Source organism: Hoplias malabaricus, chromosome 18 (assembly GCF_029633855.1).
Source record: "Hoplias malabaricus isolate fHopMal1 chromosome 18, fHopMal1.hap1, whole genome shotgun sequence".
Classification (NCBI taxonomy): Eukaryota; Metazoa; Chordata; class Actinopteri; order Characiformes; family Erythrinidae; genus Hoplias; species Hoplias malabaricus.
Window position 1 is genome coordinate 9,807,645 of NC_089817.1, and position 24,959 is coordinate 9,832,603.

Genomic DNA, 24,959 nt, shown 5'->3' on the forward strand with positions numbered 1-24,959 from the left:
GACTTCCATTTTCAGTGATTATTATCTGTGAAGTGAGTGCACAGTTTATACTTGCTACTCAGAATAGCTCATTTCTTTGTCTCCATAGAGCTCCTTCATGTGTCTTTATACTCACGGGGTGGCAAATCTTGGATTTGACGTTTTCTGGCTCTTTCTCAATAGAACACATATGCGCCATGGAGACGCCAATATTTCACACCCACGCTGCGCTAGTTTGCTAGACGCTTGATATGAAAGATTGGGGTTTTGTGATATTAGCCTTCTCACAGGTGCACTATGTGCTTTGCAAAGTTGTGTGAAATTGGCATAGCTTAACCCTTGTAAAAACATCCTTTAAAATATCTGTACACACTTATAGAGAATTGGCTTTGTGCTTTTTAAATAGCATTTCAAAATTTCGAAGAAAGCAGTGTGCTAGGGTGCTCTAACCCTGTGTCAGTCACTGAGATTAAAACAAATGTCGATAAGGAATGTCTTCCTTAATTACTTTTGCCTTTTCCCTTTAGGCTGGGGATTTGATTCCCTCTTGTCCATCGAACACTGTGCGCACTGTGCCTTTTTTCTTAGGGTGCTGCAAAGCTTGGATGCTAAAGACAGCACAGCAAATGTCAATATGAGCCAGCAGCTAGAAAGACTTACCTCCCATCAATTTAAAAAGCACTGCACAGGCAGTCACACACACACACGTTTTGTGGAGCTTGATTTCAAAATAATCATTACAAAAATATATATTAAAGATAATATTCATTAATATTTCACCCATCTTTTTGCTTATAATGAAGTTAATGGATTTTTAAAGGCATTTTTATGAATGTAGCATCACGCACATAGAATCACAAATTCCTGCAAAGAGCTTGTATCAATCCCATATATTACCAAATACTCAGAGCTTTTAAAGGTGTTGTGTATGATTTTTAATTTTGTGCACATTTTGTAAATCAATACCGCAAATGATTACTTACTGTTCACTTGCTCTCCAATCTGTTTGAGAACAGGAAACAAAATGGCTTGGTCCAGGAAGTACAACACTAAATGTAGCTTCTGAAGGAAGCGCACCTTCAACTCTTAAAGGTTGTTGCACAGTACTGTGTATAAGTCTCAGACTGCCCTTTATTTATTTAAAGGTGATGTGTCTGATTTAACCATTAACATGGCAGCAGACAACTACATTCTATGTAAAAATATAGTGGAGTGAACTGGAGCAGGGAAGTGTGGCTGAATATGAACTATTTGTATTGGCCTGAGATGCTAAAGCTCTTTTGCTACATTAGTGGCAGGAAGGATTATATACAGAACCTTTAATCATAACAATTTGTTTCAGCATCATGATTTTATCAAAGAAAGCTGAGGTATATTTTTGCACCTCTACAGATCATTAATATCACCTCAGCAGTGTCTCTTGAAATTTTAACATTTTTTTTATGCTTTATGTCAAAACTGTATAAATGAAGGATGGTGTCTGAATGTACTGTGGCTGACATAGTTAAGTTATCTTAAAAGTATTCTTTGTTCTATTCTTTAAAATATGCTACATCATATAGAAATCAAATGCTCAGTTAAATGAGAAAATATGTACATAACAGAATTAAAGGAATAAATGGATTTCCTGCCTGTCTACGTATTGGTGCAGAGTCATTTACATGACTACATGCATTGCTAAAGCTAGTGAAGCTGTTGCACGAATGGCAAAGAAAGTTAATCTCATACATAAAACAGCTTGTACTGCTGAACAAAGTAAAGTGAGAAGTAAAAAGCAATGTGTTTGCTCTTCTCTCCCACGCTCACTCTCATGGATTCCAGCTGTAGTCAGGCAGTGCTCATTCATGTAATTCAGGGAAGTGGCTTGGAAGGAAAGATGAGGGTAGGGAGTGTTTAGTTTTTTGGTCCTCCCTGGTTGGACATTTTTTTTAAACTATCTTACACTTGCTGATTTCTACCAGACTACTATCTCCAGTTCTAATAAAATATGTTATCTCAGCTATATTCTTTTACATTTTGACTTACAAGACAATATTGCTGACACATTAAAATTGAGGCAGGTTTGTGCATTGTTCCGTGCAGTACCAAGGCCTATTGTAATAATACTAACACAAAAAAATAAATCTCTTCAGTACAAGACAATAACCAGAGTCTTCTTGCTGTAGTGATATATGACTGTAAGCTAGAGCATCATTTGATAAACTAAAGTGGTGTCGAAGGTCTAGTGGAATCTCGCTTTGCTCTCTTTCACACTTGTATATATTAGACACAGGCCCTGTGTGACACTTTGAGATTTTGTGCCAGTCTGAACATTTGTCAGCGCTGTCCACCTACTAACTCGGCTGGTGCTGGCAGAAACCGTAAAGTCATTGGAACAAACACCGTCTGCTCATTATTTTAGTATTCACAGAGGCCCGCTCCCTCTAGCCTTTGTCCCTGACGTTATGAGAAAGGTTTAAGCACATGATCCTGTATTCAGAAGGTGAAGTCTCCAGTCTTAGTTGTAGTAATAACCGTATAATGCACTATAGTGTCAAATGATTTATTTCCAAACTAATGTTACTATTGATCAGGGGAACAGAACATCATTTTATGGATTTGCACTCCAAGTACAGGTCCTGTTAGAGAGCATGTGGTGAACTTGCATATTGCGAGGCTTTTATTTTGAAGGAAGATGTGTCCTTGTCCTGGAATGACTGCACAGCCCTCATGAATCTGAGGCATGGGCTGTCTTGTAAAAAGCATTGTGCAGGCATTACATTGAAAGAGTACTGAAAGATTCTCCCACTTATTGACATTTTCTGTCCTATCACCAATGGAAGCTGGTGCTAGTTCTTGTAGCATCTGTGAATTGTCCAGCCTTTAATTCTGTGTGTTGCAATGTTCACAAGTTCCATCACTAGTCCATTATCTTTCAACCACTTAAAATAAGTCTTCTTCCACTAATTTTATATGAGATGACTGGACTGCCATTACACAGAGGACACTTTTATTATCAGACATTTATACACAAATTTATTTTTACATTATTGATGGGTTACCAGTGATATCATGTTTCGTTTAATAAATATATACAGGTATTTGCATTTATTAACATAAAAATCACAGTTGAAAAAAAATACATGAATCTGACCATTTTCTCGTGAAATCCAGTGTTATTTCTGTACAGTGTTAAACCTGCTGAACTTGATGAAAAATTGATATAATATAAATGTCATGCAGTTCAGGACAGAAAAGGCAGTAACCGTTAGATGCGTCCAGTGTGTTGGTGTGGGTTATGGGGTGAGGAGCTGACCTTCAGTCAGAAAAAGAAAGGTTATTTGTGTGTATGTTTGTGTGTGTGTGTCACAGAAACATCCACACATAAAAATTAAATTATGATAAAATTTAAAAATGTTTCAACAAAGTCCTGTCTGAGCATCCAGTAAAACACTGAAATGTTGAGAAAAGCTCTGCTGTAGTAATGGACATGAAAGGATGAGGCGAAGTGTGTATCTGATCTACTCTCAGATCCTGTGATCACTTGAACGCTATGCTTCTTTTGCTCCTGCTTACAACATTGTTAAAGTGCTAACTTCGAGGATGTACTTGGGGCTCAGGGCAGGAATGGGGACGGTGTGAGACTGCTCTGTGATTGGTGGCTTTGAGAAAAGGGCACTGTCATTGGTTAATTATGCTGCATTTGATCTCTCTGTTGACATTTACTTTTCCTAAGAAGCTCGTTAGTCAGCTTCTGGCCTAGATTCACATTTTTGCTGTCTTAAATGAATGGGTTTGAATTTTTTATATCTGAATTTTTTTAAATATGAACTTTTCACTGCCTCAAAATTTCAAGGTTATCAAATGCCATAAAAATATTATTAAAATCTAAAATATTAAGATAAATATAATTAAAATATTATTTAAAAAAAAAAAGGAAGAAAATATATTTCAGAAAGACCTGCAATGGATTTGCACCCCCTCCAGGGTGTTTTTCTGACTTGCACCCAGTGATTCCAGGTAGGCTCCAGACCCTGAATAACTGAATAACGCACTGTTCCCTCTAGGTGCGATTATGGTTACATCTTAGGACATCATGCTCTGTGTTTAGTTCTTTGAGATGCGTTGGTTTGTACTGCATTCATATTTGAAATAAACCACACCAGAGTAACAAGCCAAGACGCACCTGCTCAGGTGATCTTATGTCTGCTTGTTTGGTGTGCACCAGATTTTTGAAGGGATCTTTCAAACGAATGAACCGCACTAACAGAGCAGGGTTGCCTTTTAAATTAAACAAAGCTAATTAATAATAATAAAATAATAATAATAATAATAAATACATTTTAAAAATGATCAGTTCAAAACGTGTCACATGGCTTATTTGTAGTAGCAACAGCAATGGGAATATTTTAGCTAGAGTTGTAGATAATAGTAGCTTTATTTAGATGAAAATACACACTAAAATTTTAGAATTAAGTACTAGATCTTTGTAATGTGGCTGATAGCTTCACTTCAAATAATGAATTGTTTCATGCTAGTTTTGTCTGCAGAGTGGATTGATTAAAAAATGTGTAAAGCGTTGATCGACATGGCCCTTTGCTGATGACTCACAATGTGGTATGATGTATGAACTAGATGTTAAAATTATCCGGATTATTGAAATTTGAGACCGTATAAATATTATTGTTTTAAGCTTAGGTCTATCATTAAAAACATCATCCAGAATATCCCTAATCATACAATTGTATTTCAAGTTCTAAATTAAAGCAATATGAGCTGAGCCAATAATGTACACTAATATTTAATATATTTAATGTCTGATTTTGGCAAGTAACCAAGTTTTCTGATGTAAACACCCACTGCATTTTCTCATATTAGATTAAAGCTCTTATTAGGTTTCAAGAAATCTGTCTCCAGAGTTTTAGCTGTGGTTGGTCACCACTTACATCTGCTTTTTCTTACATCTGCACGTAAACATACGCAGATCAAAATGAATGCGTAGTTTTAAATATTTAGTAGGATCCTGATTTTCTACACCACATTTTGAATGACCTTATTATACCGTTTCAGCAAATTAGGCAATGAAATGACAAATGGGGAATAGTTTTAATATTAAATGGGGCTTGAGGATGATTTTAACAGAGAGAACGCCAAACGTTGAAAAGTATAAACCAAGATGAGGATAATGTTCGATTCCTGCTCCATGAGTGTGTCAGTATTTAGACTTATTTTTGTTGTTTTCGATTATTATTTGAGTGGAAATATCTCTAAATTTGAGAGACGGCTAACTGCATGAAGGTAAACAGACCAAAAAGTACTACAAAGTTACATATCCCGAGTTACAAATGAGTTTCTGCGGATGCTCAAACAGTTTGTATAACATACAGACAATTTAAACTTTAACCACATACAAATAATAGTCAGGTTTTATTTCCTCAAAGATAACGTTCCACCGTAAGACATGCAAAGCTTCTCAATGTAAACAAACCAGAGAGAACTGCAGGTCCCCACAATCGTTGACATTCCCTATACAGATCAGAACCTGTGTCTTTGCTGTGCATTTTATTTGGGGTGAGCTTATATTAACGGTTAATATGATGGAGACAAAAATTGATCTCTGTTTCTCAATGATTAAAAGACCCCTCTCAGTTTTCTAAATGAGCTGGATTAGCAGTAATTCCTTTTAATTGTGTGATGAGCAGTGCCTTAACATGGGTTTTAGACACAGTCTCCCTTGCGATTTAATTCTGAGAGATGTTTTGTATTTTAAAGCAGGCTGTGTAGCATGGTTTTGAAAGATGGGTTCAAAAGGCAGAGACCTGTCTGGAATAAAAAGGATTGCTCCAAGAGAAAATCTTCCAAGGCGAGTGTAACAGCCTCGAAGTGCAGGGACATTAGTCATGATAAATGGGGCTGGGTGACATGCTCTGCTGGGTTCATTGGTGATCATACAGTACTTTCAAATGATCTAACATTGTGGTAATTGATTAGTTCCTGATTGTAATGGATTCTTGTCAGACTAGACTTTGCACTTAGCTGAGCCTGAAACCTTCCCCAAGTGTTGTTCAATCGAGCATGAATGTGAGTCTCTGGAATTTACAGCCGTTTTCTATATGCATTTTGCCATAGTAATATTTTTCAATGTAATTCGTAAATGCTGCTGTTCGTTTTCATCCTACTGTTGCCTACTGCTCGGGTAACACTGCACTGAAATATTAATGCTACATTAATACACAGCCCTCTATTGATAAGAAGCAGAGAGATGGAGAGAGAGATTGATGTACACACATTACAGTGCTGCAGTGTTAAAGCTGAGATGCAGTCATATGCAAAAGAGTACAATAACTGAATAACATGTGCACAGCCTCTAAGGAAAATGCACATCTTCACTTAGTATTTCACAGTTGCTGTATATACTATTAGCTGTGTCAAAGTAATGGCATGTTTTATATTCAGTGTTCAACCAATATTTTAAAGTTAGCAAATCGTGCAGTGAAATGATCAAAGGAACAGAATTTATGGTTGTTATCTGTAGAAGATTTTTTGCTTAAAAATATTAATGTGCGTTTTCACCAAGAGTGTCCAAAGTTTTGCACACCATAGCCTAGCATTGTCAGTTCTACTTGCGAGCAAATACATTACTTGGATTCCATCTGGCATCAAAGGCTTCAGACAGTGTTGTGCTTATGGGGTTAAATAAGGCCTTGCTGGGTGATACATTGCGGTCCTGCTACATTATCTGAGTAATAAATGTGTCTAACTCCCTGCAGAATATTGGGAAGAAGATGACGTGCCAGGAATTCATCAATAACCTGGACGGGCTGAACGCAGGACAAGATTTCCCCAGAGAGCTGCTCAAGGTAAGTTCAGCTGCCTGTTCTATGAGCTACTAAATCCATAGACACCCAGGTGAGCATCCTGTGGGATGAGATGTGATGATAAAGCGTGTAAGATGAGCTGGCTCATAATGGTATGGATAAAACAAGTCAGGCACATCAGGGCAGGCTCTTAATCTTACTTGAAAGGGATCTGGTAATCCAAAACGCTATTTTGGCCCACCACATACAAATGATCATCTGATCTCCACAGCTTTACAGTACAACTTTTCATGGCTATTCAGTGGCCACCCACCTGATAATTGTACACCTGATATTCCCCATGACTTACAACCTAAGGACAAAACCATCTTTGAACTGGATTAATTAGAGCCGCTTAGATATTGTCATTCAAGACAAAAGAGGGGGTCTTGGGAACAACAACCTGTAATGAATCAGCAGACTACTAACAGGTGGTATTGTCAGTCTATTAACAGGTATATTAACTGACATTCTGTTCATCCTCTCATATTTCTATATACTACAGATGAAAATTGCAGTATATAAATTGTACAGCTAAAATTTCCCTAAAGGAAAAAATGTCCTTAATTTATATTAATTTAATATTTAATTAATTTATATTTATATATATAAAAGAATTTGATGTCACTAAAGCAAGAACATCCATAGCTCCCTTCTAATAGCTCCCCAAATGATCATAGTCCCTATCTGAAAATTGAGTGCAACAAATAAAATATCTTTTACATTGCGTTAGTAAGGTGCATGACGTATTTCTTTCAGTCTGCTGCTGCAGCTGAAAGACAGATTGAAATATTGCACAAATGTATTGAGTTGACTTCAGGGAAAGACTGACATTTAAAAAAAAAAACATGGATCATATGAATTTGAAATCATTTGATTACCTTTGAAATAAATATCACAGTTTGTCAATTTTCACAGCTTTACAGTAGGTACTTTCCTGATTGTTTATTCACCTGATATTTCCTGTGACTTACATCCTGAAGACAAAACCATTCTGCCCTGAATTAATTAGAGTTGCTTAGATGTTGTCATTGGAGACAAAAGACAAAGTCTTAGGGGCAGCAGCCTTGAATGAATTGTCAGGCTATTAACAGGTGTTGGGATCAATTACAAAATGTCACATTTTGGCAGCTGTGCTGTGACTGAGTGTGTGTGTGTGTGTGTGTTTCATAGTATCAGCTTCATGAAATGAAAAAAGCAATTGTGATGGAATTGTTGCTACTACCACCAATATCAAGGATGAATCACAAACAGCTCTTCTGTTATTGTCTGGTGGTTATTTACCCTTCAATGAGAACGGCATATCTTTCCTTCTTCTAATGTGAATTGACATCTGTTTGCTCTTCTAAAATAGACAGCTATAGATCCCTATGTTATATTTTTTAAGGAATACTTTAGTTTTTTAAAATCATATTTTTGCCTGATGCATAAATGTTCACATTTACAAAAGAAAACAAATTTGATGTGCTTTCCTGATGTTAACAGAAAACCCATTGATTAAACAGCCCATGCCTTGTATTGTAGCTTGTTTCCAGGCATCCACTTGTGACATTTGCTTGTAAAAATGTGTAATTCTGTAATGCGGTTTTTAGGCTTTGGATGGTTTAATTTTTAGGTTTCTATTCTACCTTATTACAGAAACAGTTTGACCTGAAACGCTTCTTATAAGTTGAGCATTGAATGACTGAGGCTCACCTTCTGTATAGTGTGTATAGGGAGAATTTCTTTATTTATTTTTTTAATAACCCATCCATCCTTCATACCAGTAGATGTGAGTGTTTGGCCCACCTGCCAAACAATCCTTTCTCATGGTCACTCTGACACATCCAGTACTGGCACATTAGTTGCAGCAAATGCTTATTCTTGCACCAGCAGACCGGAACACAGTCCTATTGGGCATAAGCTCCGCTACCTGTGAAAGAAGGAAATGAGTTTGCCAAGAAATGCTTTTCAGCAGACTTAAATAACCCCCTGTATCTTCTCCTTCATCCTCCCTCCCCTTCCTCCCCCCCCTCTTTTAATAAAGTGAACACACCTTGCCCTTGAAGCAATTTTAATACATGGACTACAGCGTGGCAATAAGTCGGCCTGGCTCTGGACATGGCCAAGTGGAAGATATTATGATGCCCTCCAACTAAGTGGAATGCCCTAGCTGTGCTTCTGTCATGGTGCCTCTACCTGCTGCCAGATTGGATTGGCTTGTTGCTTTCATAAGCTTTTCATTACCTGCTCACAGTAGGTCTCCCTGGGCTCAAGCCTCATGGGCTTATGGTTTTAATTAGAATAGAGTGGTGCTTTCAGAATACTCTTAATTAAATAAGATGTCACAAAAAGATGCTACCACTTCAGAATTGTGCTTAAGTAGCCACTATTAATCTACTCAAATCAGGACAACCGAAACAAGTGTTTTCATGAGAATTTTAATCTATCAAAGCTAGCTTTATGCTAGTAATGGAATAGAGGCACATTTGCTGCGAATTTAATCTGACAAATATGATCAAAATGACGAATCGAGTAGTCATTTGATTCATCAGGTGTTCCTTTATTTGCAGTATCTTTGAATACACTGCTTGGTGGCTAAAGCAGTAATTAAAATGTACCTTGATTTTTGCAAAGAACAACCATAAAGAACTTGTGCTCATTAATGGATATTTTCCAAGTAATTGTTTTAGCATTTTCTATGTGCTTTTATAATAAATAACATAGCAAATAAATAAGAAAATGTTGATATAAAGTTCAGTTATTGCTTAATTTTTAATGTAATGCCATGTCATATGATATTCTACAGTTCTCAGCATAGCATCTTTCAGCCTTAGCCTTTCAAAACATGTACAGAACTCAAAATATGGATGGAGGTATAGCTGGTCAAATATTTTGTCCCCAATGAGTGCATCATTAGATTCACTAGTTCATGCTAATCTGAATTTCAGTGCACAGCCTTATGTCTGTGAAATGCATGAGAAATAAAGGGCAGGTAAATCTCAGGCTCATTGTGAGTAAATGTTAGGCCAAGGTTACATTATTTAGACCTTGAGTTGCTGTCTGCGTTTGTCTGCAGAGAAATCAGCGAACTGAGACTCAAAATATTCTGATTAATGACTTTGTCCTTTTAAGCTTGGTGGTTGGCATCTTTAGAAATTTGTCTAAATGGGCAACAGATTCATTGGCTCTGACATTTTTCTAACGCAAAGGCAGTTTTTATAGCTGGGTCTGATGCATGAGAACTTTAGTGCTGAAATGTATAGACATTCATATGAATCAAGGTAAGCAAGTCGGTTTCAGCTATATTCATGTTTCATCCTGTTTTCTCTAAATATTTGTAGACAAATTCCAAGACCAAATTCCTTAGACATCTGCATCTTGTATGGGCTGTATTTGTCATTTCTGCACCATATCTAATTTCTCTAATACAGCATATGACCAAATGTTTGTGGACACCTGCTCATGCAGTTTTTCTTCTGAAATAATTGCCCCCACTTTGTTTATTCACAGCTTTTTCTGTTCTTAGAAAACTTTACATTATACTTTGGTAGATATTGTGGTTGCAAGAAAGTATACGTTGTGAATGTGTTAGTGATCAATTTTATCTGGAAATGCTTTTGAATTTGACTCCACTTAGTCAGTTTTAATCCTCTTTTATATTTGAATGTGCTCACTCCTATCCAGCTGGGCATATCAGAACTCACTATGGTATATGTGTGCTCTTAATTTAATTGCCCAGCTCTGTTCCATTTATTGAATTGAAAGTAGTGCACGATGATCTCATATAGTGACAATGGAGTTGTGTGGAACAGTGTTGCACCTGCCAGAATGAAAAAGAAACACCAAGAGGATACTAACGTGTTGTGACTGCGTGTCCTCACCGTGTCACTGTGCAAGAGGAAGAGAGACAGAGCTCAACCAGCTGTTAGCTTGCCACTCCTTTCTCTTTCATGTATCTTCAGCTTCCTCCAAAGAAACAGGCAGCCAAGCTGAAACAGTTTCACCTATAGACATCAGAGTCAGATCTAGGGAATTCCTCTTACTGATGTAAACATAGCACCAAAAGTAAGGAATTTTCTGTTTGGTAGATTATTTCTTTGTTGTAACAATGTTTCTTGGCAATAAATATTATACCGCTGGAAAGCCTGTTGAATTTCCTTTTAATTTTTTTCCACATTTGTAAGAACCATGCATTTGTGGGATGAGTAGTAGAGCTGAGTATGTGGGTTGCGCTCATGAAAAATTTGCCAAATCTTCTCTGCCAATGCCCAACAGCTTATTCTGCCATTGACTCGTTTAGGGTTTGGTGGACTGGATGATTTAGGTTTGAAGAAACAAGACATATTGGCAATTTAACAATTTATTCATTTAATAAACTGGAGTCTCAGTCTGGTCACACACTGCTATGGGATGGCATCCCATTTTTTTAACCAGCATTTGTTGCATGTTAGCCAGTGTGGTTGAGTTGCTGGCAGGCCATTCCATCCTCTCCTCTCACAAATTCTGGAGATAGTCTCTGATAAACCCCACTCTGTGGGGGTGAGCGTTGTCATCTTGGAGGATAGAGTTCGGTACCCAGACTGTGGAGATATGGGATTCCAGATTCCACTGATTACAGAATTTCATCTTGATATCTCTCTGCATTGAGATTGCCTCCAATGATGACAAGCTTCGTTCTCCAGTGAGGGAGATGCCGCCCCACACCATCACACAAAATAAGCTGTTTGGCATTGGCAGAGAGGATTTGGCAAATTTTTCATGGGCACAACCCACATACTCAGCTCTACTGCTCATCCCACAAATGCAAATGTTGTCTCCAGCCATGTGACCCACAGTCAAATTTTAACATTATGCCGTTTCTGTATGAAATTGGTATAAGGAATGAGATTTTACTGTAAAGGCTCTGAAAACACAGTGTGTAGAATTATTGAACAACACAGCTGCTTTGCAGAAGGCTTTTCAAGACATGCTGAAATGCTTGTCTAGTTACTGCTAGGAAACAACAAATCTTACTGCAGCTGAACAGCCATGGATTGCTAACAGATGGAAAATGATAGAGAACAACAAACTGCAAGTAGTTGCCTGGCTACTAAACCTAATTTTATCTACAGATTAAACGCTATCAGTTAGAATAATTTGAACACGTGGATTCCCAATGGTTTTATGATGTATTTGTGCACTGCATTCTGGGTATATTTGTGAGTAGATAATGGTGAACATAACCATGAATAAGATATAAGATCATATATTGCATCAAGTAAATTAGATTGAGAAGATATTGTGCTGCACTTCAAAATACTGCATGATAATACTTCCCCTTTAAAGTAAAGCCTGTTGTAATTTGGATCTCTCAGAGGAGAACTGTATAAATAATATAGTTGAAAGTGTGTTTTCTTTGAGGTGACCATAGGCGGCACCATATTTTAAAGACAGCAACTAAAGGCATTGGAAGAAGCCTTCGCTTGTTTTATGAGATGTTTGAGGTCATACAGGTGTATTTATATCATCGTTTTTGGTTTTAATTTAAATAGATGCATCTGTGCCCACATTCTGAATAGCATTCTATATTCTAGTGTTCTATACAGGTCTGCAGTGTTTTCGTATTTTAAGTAAGTAAGGCAAAGTAAGAAATTAAATGGGTAAAGTAGCCAGCAACCACTTCTATTACAACACTGCTGTTAACTGTTAATATCAGTACAACCTCCATGCGTCCTTCAGCTATCTTGTGCAGATGAACATTGGCAAAGTACCAAGGGTGCAATGCAAGATTGGTGTTTTGCATTTATGACACTGCGCATCTTTGCTGATTTATTACTCATAGAAAACTTAAATTCTATGTGTCTGCTTTGCTGCGTTGTGTTTTTTTTTTTTTTTACATAATTAAATTGAAATGGCTGTTTTTTCATACTTGGGCCTTTGGCAAAACAGCTGCCAGGTCTTATAATAAATTATTTACCTTCAAATTGTGATGTGACAAATAATGTTATCAACTACCTAACGGACCCCCCACACACTTTTTATTTATATTAAAAACCTTAAGGTTTTTATATATGACATTTCTGAATATATGAATCCATTTGTGAAATTTGCTACACAAAATCTTTTAACTCTGTTTCCATCTTTAAATCAAATTATTGTTTTTTATCACCATTTCTGACATATGAACGTATGAATTAATTTAAAAATAAAATAATTTTAATGTAGGCCAAACTGAAACCCTCATTATAACTCAGTCACAAAATCATTTGAATTCAAAACAGAGCACTTCTGATTTTCTGTTGCTTGTATAGATTGAAGAATGGCACAATTTTGTACTGGTGTCTGAAAACATAGTGTAAAATGTTTAGTGTGCAGTATTTCACGATGCACTGAAGTAAATAGCGTACATAATATGAACCCTATGATACACAAAATGCACTACAATGTTTTGTTTGACAATTTTTATGCAACTTTTCTGTACAGGGCAACCATAGCATTATCTCCAGAGAGCTCATTCTTGGTTGGTTATTAATACAAGTAGCACAATAATAATTAAACATTTTAAGGATTTTAAAGCATTTTCAAGCCATGATATTAATTTTTTCTTTTTTTTCTGGACACTGTAATGAGTTCACCTGTACAAGGTAGTGTCTAAAATCATGTAATACATTCACAAGTGCTTGGTCGTTCATGGTATTGAAAGTAGGAAATGGTGAATAGGGCACACTTTCAGACAGCCTGAATATCACCCAGTTCTAGAGAGGGCACATTATCCCCCTCTTATCCCGCTGTTTCTGTCATTTTATAAAATATTAAAGTTGCTTGCTTGTGTGTGTGTGTGTGTGTGTGTGAAACCCACAAGGTCAGTACAATTTTGGAAGCTGGTGGTATATTCTTTTAGTAGCCTAGGCTTCACCTGCAGCAATATACAGCTTTTAATTAATTCTATAAAGGCCACTATATCTGTTACAGTCTTGATATGCAGCTTTACACAGTGTCATTTCGGATAGGATTAACTCTCGCTAGTGCTTGGGACTGCTTGCATTTTTAAATGAGCCAGATAGCAGGCAGGGGTATACGGTGCAAAATGTTGTTCATTTTGTCTTTGCAACCATCTGTAGGTGTGAACTGAATATGATAACTGAATGCCGCTAATGGGATAAAAAAACATGTGTTTCTTGTGTTTTGCTAGTAGTTTTTGATAGCAGCTACTTAAATTAGCTTCCACAATATCTCAGCAAGTTGTTTTAAAGCAAAAGAGTATAAATTGTCAGGAAGTAGAACTGGAAAATCCACAGATTTATTATGAAGAAGATTATTGTGATTCAATAACTTTTTTTTAATATATTGTAATAAAAATATTATTTATAAATACACATTAAAATTGACAAATATCCAAATGAAAAACTCAAATTATGTTGACAACCCCACAAATTTAAATCATTCATTCGGCCATTTTTTTTTTATTTTTTTTTTTATACATTATTCAATTATGAAGCAGACAGCAAGCTCATAAGTTTTAATTGGGTGATCTTTAATGTAGCTGAACTGAATAAGCAATGTATTGCTCCTTATTTTTGGAGCTCTGATATATTGGTCATGCTTTAGTTAGTGAAGGCATCAAAGACCTAAATAAATTGCCACTGCCATCAGTGACTAGAGATTTTTTTGTAAAGCAGTTCATTTTACAACTTCAGTGGTATATATTTATTTGAATGTAGCTTGTGGGCCCAAGTGTATTTGGTCATTCGTGTGTTTGATTGGTGGCAGTCTGAGCTCTGGCCTCCATTATGGATTTAACCCTCCTGCAGTTCTCATCCACTGAAGTGATAAAGTGCATCAGACATCCCCACAGAGAACACAACCACACAGCGCTAAGACAAACACTTGCCGGGTCAGTCCTCTAGGGGCCTTTCGGTTTTAATGTGCGCAGTTGAATTGTGGTGGCTATAATTTCTGATCACCCATCTGCCATCTGAGGATATTCAGAACATAAGAATGTAAGCATGTCCTAAAGGCATTAACAGCAGTGCAGTAATAACAGCTTAAAGCAACAGCGCTTGCCAATCACTGGTTTTTTTTCTGGGAGAAGATTTTCACACAAGGTCTTCTGTCAGCTCCTAATCGTGGCCAACAATTCTTTGAATCTGTTTCCATGAACAGCATGAAGAACTAAAGCTGACCTTTTGAGATGACAAGGACACTACTGACTCCCATGCTTCTTTGTAATCAGAAACCAATCGCTGCCATCAAAGTAATGAAGTTTCTATTTTGACCAGACCCATTTGACAGCTGTTACTGAAACCAAGTATGATATTTTGGATATTATTCATTAGTCCAAATTGGGAGGATATAATAATGTTTCTTAATGTAAAAGAGCAAAGAACCAGTGAATTTTCTTCATCTTCATTACTAAATGTCATTAAAAGATTCAGAGAAGTGTCTGTAAGCAAAAGCAAAGGGTTTATTGTGATCTTAGGGCTCTTAGTTGGCACTGTATTAAAAACTGACACAATTTTTTGGAGGATGTTAGTGCATGGGCTCAGTAACACATCACAAAATCATAGACTGTAAACACAGTTCATCACTGCAATGACAAATGCAAGTTAAAGCTCAAAGAAGAAACCACAAAGAAGCAGGATTCAGAAATGCAGCTATCTTCCCTGGGCCTGAGCTCATTTAAGATGGACTGAGGTAAAGTGGAATAGTATTCTATGGTTTGAGAAATTAAAATTCAAAATGTGTTTTGGAAAATATGGATGCTGCATACTCAGGGTAAACAGGTGAGGGACCACCTGTTGTGCACAGTTTAAAAGCCAGTAACCATGACGATATGGGGATGCATGTGTGCACATGGGTCACTTGTACAACTGTTAAGGCACTGTTAATACTAGACAATATACACAGGTATTGGAGCAACATGCTGCCATTCAGACCTTGTGTTTTTCAGGGAAGGCCTTGCTTAATTTAGGAATACAGGGCCAATCCACATGTATACATCAGCATTATCCCATAGAATAAGAGAGTGCTAAACACTTTCAGACACATTGAAAATATTTGGTGCAATATGAAATTAAACAAAATGGAAATCCTGAATAGTGACGAGCTGTAATACTGTATCAAACAAAAATGGGAAATTTATCACACTCAGAACTCCAGCAATTGGTCTTGTCCATTTACCAAATGCTTCTTAGCAATACTTAAATGGTGGTCTTTGTACTATATTCAGTTAGGGTTTAAGTGATTTGCACATCATTGCATTTTGTTCTTATTTACATTTTGCACTGCATCCCAACTTTTCAGGAAATGGGGTTTATACAAGATATAATCGGTAATGACAGCCTTAAGCTGTAAGTAGCTTTTTAGTGCATTGCTTGGTAATGTATAGTTACATAAATCCCAGACTGCAGCTGTGAAATGGACTGAGACTTGGAGACTTGTCTATTTTTTACTCGTCTCTGGACAGAGTTCCTCCCCAGAACTGTTAGACAGGGGCATGAACACACACACAGACACACACACTCACACACACACACATCCTGTGTCTTGATGACAGTGCTCTGATAAAGTGTGTGTAAGTGAAGCAGCAGGTGTTGAGGCTCCTGTCTGAAAATGATTTGGTCATGCTGAGGTCAAAATATATACCACTGAACATTGCAGCAGTCAGAGTCGCTATCTTTAGATGCCCACTTCTTTATAGGTGAAGATGGAAGAATGGGCACTAGAGAAATCTTACATCTTCAACCAAGGCCAGTGTGCCAGCAAAATCAAATAGAATTATATTCTACCTCACAGACATTTCTGGCATTAGATGATTTCCATCAGTTATAGCACAATGTTACTAGTCTGTGGTTTCTCTGCAGAATGGTCTGGAATGGAATGGAATTATGCATCCCACAACTTGAATCTTAGGAATCACTTCCTGTCCACGTCATATGAAATGCTTTTACTCTGTTTCCATGCTTAAACCTCAGGCCTGTGTCTTAAAATATATATATTCTCTTAGATCGCCTACTTTTAACCACGCATTTCTTTAGGCAGTATCATTATTGACTGTGCGTAGAGGTCATCCTTCAAGAACTGTTTGAGATGCTGCAGGATATTTTCTCATGGAGGCACTGAAAGAAGTGGAGACAGTGAAAAAATGTCAGTGTTTCATTAAATAGGCTTTAAGACCAGTGTTGTGAGTGAGCCAGCTAGTGAAGCACTAAAATATTGATATTCTTGTTAATGTGACAAATTGGTGGAGTCGTTTAACTGTAGGTTAAATCCTTTGTTCATTCAGCTCATTGAGAGCCTTCAGGCAACACTTCTTTGATCAGGGTTTAATCAGCATCACAGCTGGTTATATTCAAAGCAGAACATCATCTTGCCTCAGCCCTTTTGGGGTATATAAAGAGTCACCTCTTTATATACATTCTTCAAACTGTTTAAAAAGCAAAAAAAAAAAAATTTTAATTCAAAAGTAAACACAATTAACACCCACCACAGAGAGCCATTAGGATATATGTATAATTCTAGGGATCATTAAAATCATCAAATAACATGAAGAAAATGGGAGTCCTAATCTTCATTCACTGGGGTTAAATATGTCATATTAAAATTCTTGCCAAGTCTATGGTCATTTGACTGAGCTTTCTAACATTAACTAAACCAGCATACAGGCTAATAGAAATCAAAATTAAATGATCTCACAATATGGCTCAAAGCACACTAGAGACACCAACATACCCTATAGATTTTCTCTAAGCATTGTTGAATTGAATTTAAAGGAAAGGGACTAAATGTACAGGGAACCCTGAAACTACAGTAATAAGCTTCCTAACTTGAACCACCACAATTAAAGTGTCATACATTGTATTTTCTAAACTAATTGTGCAAACTCCCCTCATTGGATAGACACACTGGGCCTCATTCATGAAACGTGAGTAGAATTTGTGCGTAACTCATTCGTAAACCGTTTTTTTTTTGTAAATATCTGGATTCTTTAAAATGTTTGTAGGTACGAACAAAATATACACCTGCTCCTGAAAACACGCCAAGTGTGCGTATGTCAAAAGACGCTGAAAGTATAATCTGACATGACTGAACTTTAAATAAATATTAATAAATAAATAATTAAATTCATGAACTATATAAATAAACAGTAAATCAATAATCAAAAAACAGGTTTAAAACAGTAATTATTAAGCCCTCATCCAAGCATAACCCCAGGATTTTTAAGCTATGTTATACTTGACGCACTGTAATGGGCACGAGGGTGTGCTCTCCAAAATTATACAATCGCAGTGTTGAAGTCTTGTGTGTTTACTCTGCGCGTGGTCATGCACCTCCAATGTTTTATCCCTCTATGAGAGACTACAGACAGAGTCAAATGGCTTGTGTTAAGAAGAAATGCCTTTAGCTTCCATGCAGATTCCCCCACCTCAAGCAGAAGGTGCAGGGCTAACTTCAGTGAACATCTTAGATCCTTAAATGATCATTATTTAAAATAATGTATCTTCAAAATAAGAGTGGTGTTTGTATAAAATTATATATAATTAGAAATACAAAATAGGGTATTTTTTTCTAAAAGTGTGTGTGTTGTGAGCCAGTGTGAAGAAAGAAGTTTGTTTCCAGATGATTTTCTTGATCGTATGAATTTGTGAAATAACCAGCACATGTTATTTAGCATAATAACCTCAAATAAAACTGCACTGCCACGAGGAGAGATGTTAACACAGAGAATATCACACTAACCGTAGTAATGATTGTTTTTATTTTTATTTGAGCGCATAATTTCTTACTGCTCACATAATAGCTTCTTAAATCTCATTTTTTCTTAAAACCTTTGCACAGTACTATGTAACACAGCTTTTAGACGGCATAATCCTTCTAATGCCTCGCTATATTTTCCTGTAAGTGAGGAAAATAAATGCGTAGAACAAATCTAAAAAGTGCAGATTTGAATGTACGTCAATAAAATTGATTTCCACTCAGAATATTTGTTTTCTTTTGCTTTATTGGAGAGATTTTAAGGCTTTTTGCTCCTCAGTCTGAGTGCTTCCTTATAAGGTGGTCATTTGAAATTCATGGGCAGGGATTATAGTAATTGCAAAGAAACCTGCACAGCCACCCAATTTGTGAGCATATACACATTCTACTAAAAAATATGGAATGTCCATTTCTTCGTACATTATGTGCAGTTTGCACATATTTTTTACGTTTCATGAATGAGGCCCACCGTGTGTAAAGTTCAGCTCGGCGCATGCATTACATTGCTGCGTCAGGCAGATCCAACTCTTTCCACTGAAAATGTACAGGAGCCTTTGCATTGTGTTGTCATGACAACAGTGTAAATTAACCATAGCAAATATGCAAGACCTTCAGATCACCAAACCCTCTGCTATCGAAGTGCTTTCATGTTATAAGATAACATAGGAGGGAATAAACGTTATCACATTATTTGTTCTGATACCAATTTTGTAAAGCTGCTTTGTGACAGCATCAGTTGTAATTAAATAACTTTAAATTTCTAATTAAATCACTTTTGATTGGGTTAAAGATTCACTCATTCAGGCCTCAACATGTAAATAAATAAATAAATATCTTTGGTATTGTGAGAAGCTGACAGTGTGTAATTGTGGTAAACGTTTTTTTATATTCTTTTATAATTATCCTGTTATATGAAATTATGTTTAAATATATGCAGTCAACTTTTCCAAGTTTTTACTAATGTAATTACAGTTATTTATATATTGGACTATAGGTTTGTTATTCATCAATACTGCTAAAGACTAGAGATGAATATTACTGTGGGGCATCAGTAGGGATATTCCAGTGTAGACAGCATATTGCTCAGAGAGTGTTCTTTTGTGTGATATACCTTGTAGGAACGACAGCCATCGCATGGATGATGGATTTACCAATATATTAAGCACATAGAAGCCTGTCTAGCATGATCCATGTATGCTTGAAATGCACCTGCTTGGTTCCTCGTCTTTTGTCTTTTATGGACAATGTAAATAATGTCTCGGTACGCTGTTGTCTGTCATTAGTCTTACAGGAAAAGTGGACTGACAGTGTATACTGGTAAAGACACTGCAATATTAGCATAACATATAGAAATAGCTGTGCATTTAATGCATGCGTCCCTGTAAATGACTGGTTTGGTCTTGATAGCTGATGCTCCTGTGCTGTAATTCTCTGCTGAGGTGTTTTACGTAGGCAGCAGTGTGTGCAAGCCGGCAGCAGCAGTGGACTGACCTCTGTTTATTTGTTCACCTTATTGTACGCTGCTGTTGGATTGGTTTGGTAGCCATCCTACACATTCATTTACACATTCCCAGATAAATACTGCACATGGTAATGCAGGATTTTTATAGGTCACTGTAGCACTTGTAATGGACATGCAGTAAATGGATAAAAGTATTGGGAAACCAGGTAACCATTGAATTTAGGTTTTACATAGTTGGCTACAGTTATGCTACTAAAATGAAATTTTAATTAAAATTAATAGTAAAATGAGGCAAAATTGCTTATGATGTACTTAAGCAGGACTCTCTTGATTAAAAATACATAACTAAATTATTTCTGTGTTGTATATTGTTAATAAATTTTATACATCCTGTCCCAGGGATAGTGAAAAATATCACTCAGAGAAGAGATGAATTCAAAAAATGGAGGAAAAAAACAAACAAAAAACACATTACTCACACTGTCTCATCCTTTCCCACATTTCTCTCACCTGAAATACCCACACTGCCGAAATGTTTTGAATGAAGCCTTTATCATTCCTGAACCTGTTGGCCAATGAGAACACATTTCAAATTGTAGCATTCATCCTGTTCAATGTAGTGGTGGGTCTGTATCCTACCTGAAATCAAAGGGTGCAAGCATCATGTGTTGTAATGTGTCATTATTATTATTATTATTATTATTATTAGGGTTTGTGCACTAAAGTGCAAGAACCAAATGTTCAGATTTGTTTTAATTAATTTATTAATTTATTTATCATTATTATTATTGTATTGTAAATCACTTTGAGGCTCTAAGAAAGACTAATGTATTTATTTTTATCATTGTTATGATTTTATTTTGTCCAGCCCCAAGGCCACATGCCAAATGCAAGGACAGACCCCTGGAGCATTTCTTAGCTAAATGCCTTGTTGTAAACGTGATGCCTGTAACAGGATATTATCAGCTGAGATTAAACCAGGGAGAGTGTGGTTTATAACTGGCTTCTCAGTGAGCAGGACAACCTGCACCAAATTTAGAACTTGATTACTCAGTGAAATCTAGACCCTTAAAAAAGATAGATTTAGACCAGTTACAGAGTCTGTAAGCAGCAAGAAGCAGAGTAAAGTAGTCACATAATCTGCATAGCAGAAAGTTCACTCTGAGGGAGTTTGTAGAGACATAAATGTTAAGACAGATCATATTTATGTTAAATCAGAATCAGCGAAGTAGGCTTATTTATTATTATAAAAACACACTGCCAGGTTATTAGCGCTCAGTTCACAAGAGTCTAAAAGTACATCTTTTTGGCTTTTTCTTTCAAGCATCATGTTTAAAACACTGGCACGCTAAGCAGTAATTTGAAGACTAATGGTGCAGCCAGTCATGATTGTAAATGGCCACACTACATAGTTGTCTTAAAAACCTAGCTCTAATATATGTTACTTTTGATTGTATTTGTTTATTTGTATCGAAATTGTAGACCTGTAGATTTGTATCCTGGTGTTATATTTTCTACATATTGCCCACTGTCATCTCAGTAAATTATTTCTGGTGACTTCTGTGATGATAGGCTGAGTGGACAACAGCTTTGGAGTGTTTCATTCAATTACAGTCTTGCTCTTAATTGCTTAATGTCAAAGCTGCAGTGTTTTGCATCATGCTACAATCAGTTAGCTGCATTCTGAACAGCTTTCCAAGTCACGGACTATAGCCAGACTCTTAAACATCTACCCAAACGCCCACTGGAACACGTCATGATGACATCTGCCTGCATTCACAATCAGAGTTTGTTTGTTTGGTTGTTTATTAATTAGATTAGAGTTCTATTGATATCCCCTCATTAATGTTAGTGGTTTGTAAGGTTGTGCACCCATTTCACATTATGCCTACAAAAAACGATGCTGTTGTTATTATCAGAAGTGTTCCTTGTGTTTTTCTTCAGCAGCTAATTGCCCTGAGCATGTGAGAAAGCAAGCAGGCGATCTGCTCGACACGACAATAGCACCTCAGCACAGCAAACAGTCCACCCACATGTTCTGTGGTAGGCTTGAATACAGCACTGAAGCTGGCTGTGTCTCTGCCCAAACACTGGGCTCCCAGCCAGTCAGGTTTTTGAACGTTCTCCTCCAGCACATTAATGTGGTCGGGGTGTTCTTCAAAACCTTTGTCAGTCAAAAAGACAGTGAATGAGACCAGCCTTATTTCAGTGACATCATTTAATGTTATCCCCATCAGGATTTCTGGACCACCGGTAATTTTTTTCGGTCAGTGTTCTCTTGTTGATATACACAGTCACTTCTGTTCATCATCCACATGTGTTGAGCTCTTTTTTTTAATGTTGAGATGTATAAAAGGGTTTTAATATTGTAAATGAAAATGAGTGAGAAATGAGTGGTACAGTGCTTTACACTAAAACACATTTCTAGTTCAAATCAAATTTGATTAGAGTGAGATCTTTTAAATATAGATTTCGAGAAGACTCTCTGCATTGGCTTGTCTATGAGTTTGTCATTCAGAACTAATCATTCTACTGAACATCAGGAATTGCCCTCACAAATGCTTATGTGGCTTAATGAAGTATTTCAGCATCTAGCGTAAAGTGTCCAAAGAAAACTAAAAGCTATAGAAGCTTATGCCATTGCTGTGTTATAGCATAAAAGACACTAAAGTTGGCTTCAATCAATCAATCAAATTTTATTTATATAGCGCTTTTCACAACAAAAAGTCGTCACAAAGAAGCTTTAGAGAGATCCTGGTCCAAGTCTCCTATGAGCAAGCCAGGGGCAACAGTGGCAAGGAAAAACTCCCTCAGCACATGAGGAAGAGTGTGTCTAAGCCCCCGGACAGTAACCGGAAGGTTATTCCAGAGTTGAGGAGCTTTGTGTGAAAAGGCTCTTCCTCCTGCAGTGTTTTTCTTAGTGCGAGGAACTAATAGTAGACGGGCATCCTGTGAACGAAGTGTACGTGACGGGCGATAAGGTATGAGGAGTTCAGTAAGACATTGGCGGCCTAAACCATGTAGAGATTTATAAGCTAAGAGGATTATTTTATAGTAAATGCGAACTTTTACGGGTAGCCAGTGTAGGGACTAGAGAACTGGGGTTACTGGGGTCGAATTTTCTAGCTCTAGTGAGCACCCTGGCTGCTGCATTTTGAACTAACTGAAGCTTGTGTAACACTTTGCATGAGTTCCCAAGAGCCAAGAGCGCATTGCCGTAGTCTAGACGTGAAGTTATAAAAGCATGCACTAGTTTCTCTGCATCTTTTAAGGATAAAATATGCAGAATTTTGGCAATATTGCGTAGGGGGAAGAAGGTGGTTTTGACTGTATCGGATATGTGGGTATCAAATGTGAGAGTCGAATCAAAAGCTACCCCAAAGTTTTTAATGATAGTACTGTGTTTTACTGTTGAATTATGAAGATTAATAGCAGCATTTCTGAGTGAAGGTTTCTGAGTATCTGTACCTAGTAACAAGACCTCAGTTTTATCAGAATATATCATGAGAAAATTTTGCATCATCCAGTCTTTAATTTCAATTAGACATTCTGTTATTTTACATAGACAAGCAACATCATTAGGTTTGGCTGGTATATACAGTTGTTTCATCAGCGTAACAGTGGAATTGAATACCATGCTTATGGATTAGTCTACCCAGTGGCAGCATGTAGAGTGTGAATAATACAGGGCCAAGCACTGACCCTTGTGGAACACTATATTTAACTAAAGTATGATTAGAGGATTTATTATTCAGATAAACAAATTGATAACGGTCAGATAAATAGGATCTGAACCAAGAGAGGGCAGATCCTTGTATTCCTACCAGATTTTCCAGCCTATCAAGAAATATCACATGATCTATGGCATCAAAAGATCAAGTGAAAGAAGTAAATCATTAGTTACTCTTGTTGGCGCTGTTTTTCTGCTTTGATTTGGTCTATATCCAGCCTAAAAAATGTCATGAATGTCATTGTTTTGTAGGTAAGAGCACAACTGCTGTGACACGACTTTTTCTAGAATCTTAGCAATAAAAGGGAGGTTTGATATTGGCCTGTAGTTTGTGAGCTCAAGAGGGTCAAGATTCGTTTTTTTTTTTATATATATAATTAGTTTGATTACCGCTAGTTTCAGAGGTTTTGGTACATATCCTAAGTTAAGCGATTAGTTTATTATTGTGAGCAATGGTTTAATGACTTTAGGTAAGATTTGTTTAAATAATTGTGTTGGTGTAGTATCCAGTAAACATAAAGATTATTTAGATGAACTAATTAAACTAAGCAATTCATTTTCATTGACAGAATTGAAGTAGTCTAAGTGCACCTCAGAGCTGCAGGGGGTTCATCTACAAGAGCCGATGAAACTTTGGACTGATTTTGGATTTTAAGTCTAATGCAATCGATTTTACTAAAAAACCTCATAAAGTCATTACTACAGAGATTAGAGGGGACAATGGAGTTGATTTCCTTTTTGTTGCCAATTAGATTTGCCAATTAGATTACAGTGCTAAAAAGGAATCTAGGGTTGTCTTCTAGTGGTGGTTTCTAAGCAACAGACCATGCAAGTGTACTACAATACACCTTTGAGTCCTTGGGCAAGACTCCTGATGCTACATTTGATTACCGCTGTAATATGATTAACAGAATATATTGTGCAGCTTTTTTTTGGAGATGATGACAGTGTAAATGCTGTTGACGCTTGTGCTTATTAGTTTATATTAGTTTTATTAATTCTAAGTGGGGCTGTATTATGCTTATTAAGTGGCGCATATGGAGCTCATAACAGCAAGTCAGTAGCAGCTGCCCTATTTTTGCTCAAAGGGTTATTTAATAAACCTTTATTTTATATGCCTTTGTTCATCTGGGCTTGTTAATAGCAATAAAATAAAACTGTCACATCTACTGTCTTTGCTCATATTTCTTTTTCTAAACACTTTTAAATAATATGTTGTGATGTTTTGGTAATGTTT

General features: G+C 36.7%; 1 protein-coding gene across 5 annotated transcripts in view; it reads left to right on the top strand.

The window, feature by feature from the left end:
- Window positions 1-24,959, top strand: part of psd3l (pleckstrin and Sec7 domain containing 3, like) — a 110,553-nt gene that overhangs the window by 57,066 nt on the left and 28,528 nt on the right. For all 5 annotated transcript variants that reach the window (XM_066650895.1, XM_066650896.1, XM_066650899.1 and 2 more), the window contains one exon: window positions 6,729-6,818. In XM_066650895.1, the coding sequence (XP_066506992.1) occupies window positions 6,729-6,818 (90 nt within the window). The remainder of the gene's footprint in view (window positions 1-6,728; window positions 6,819-24,959) is intronic.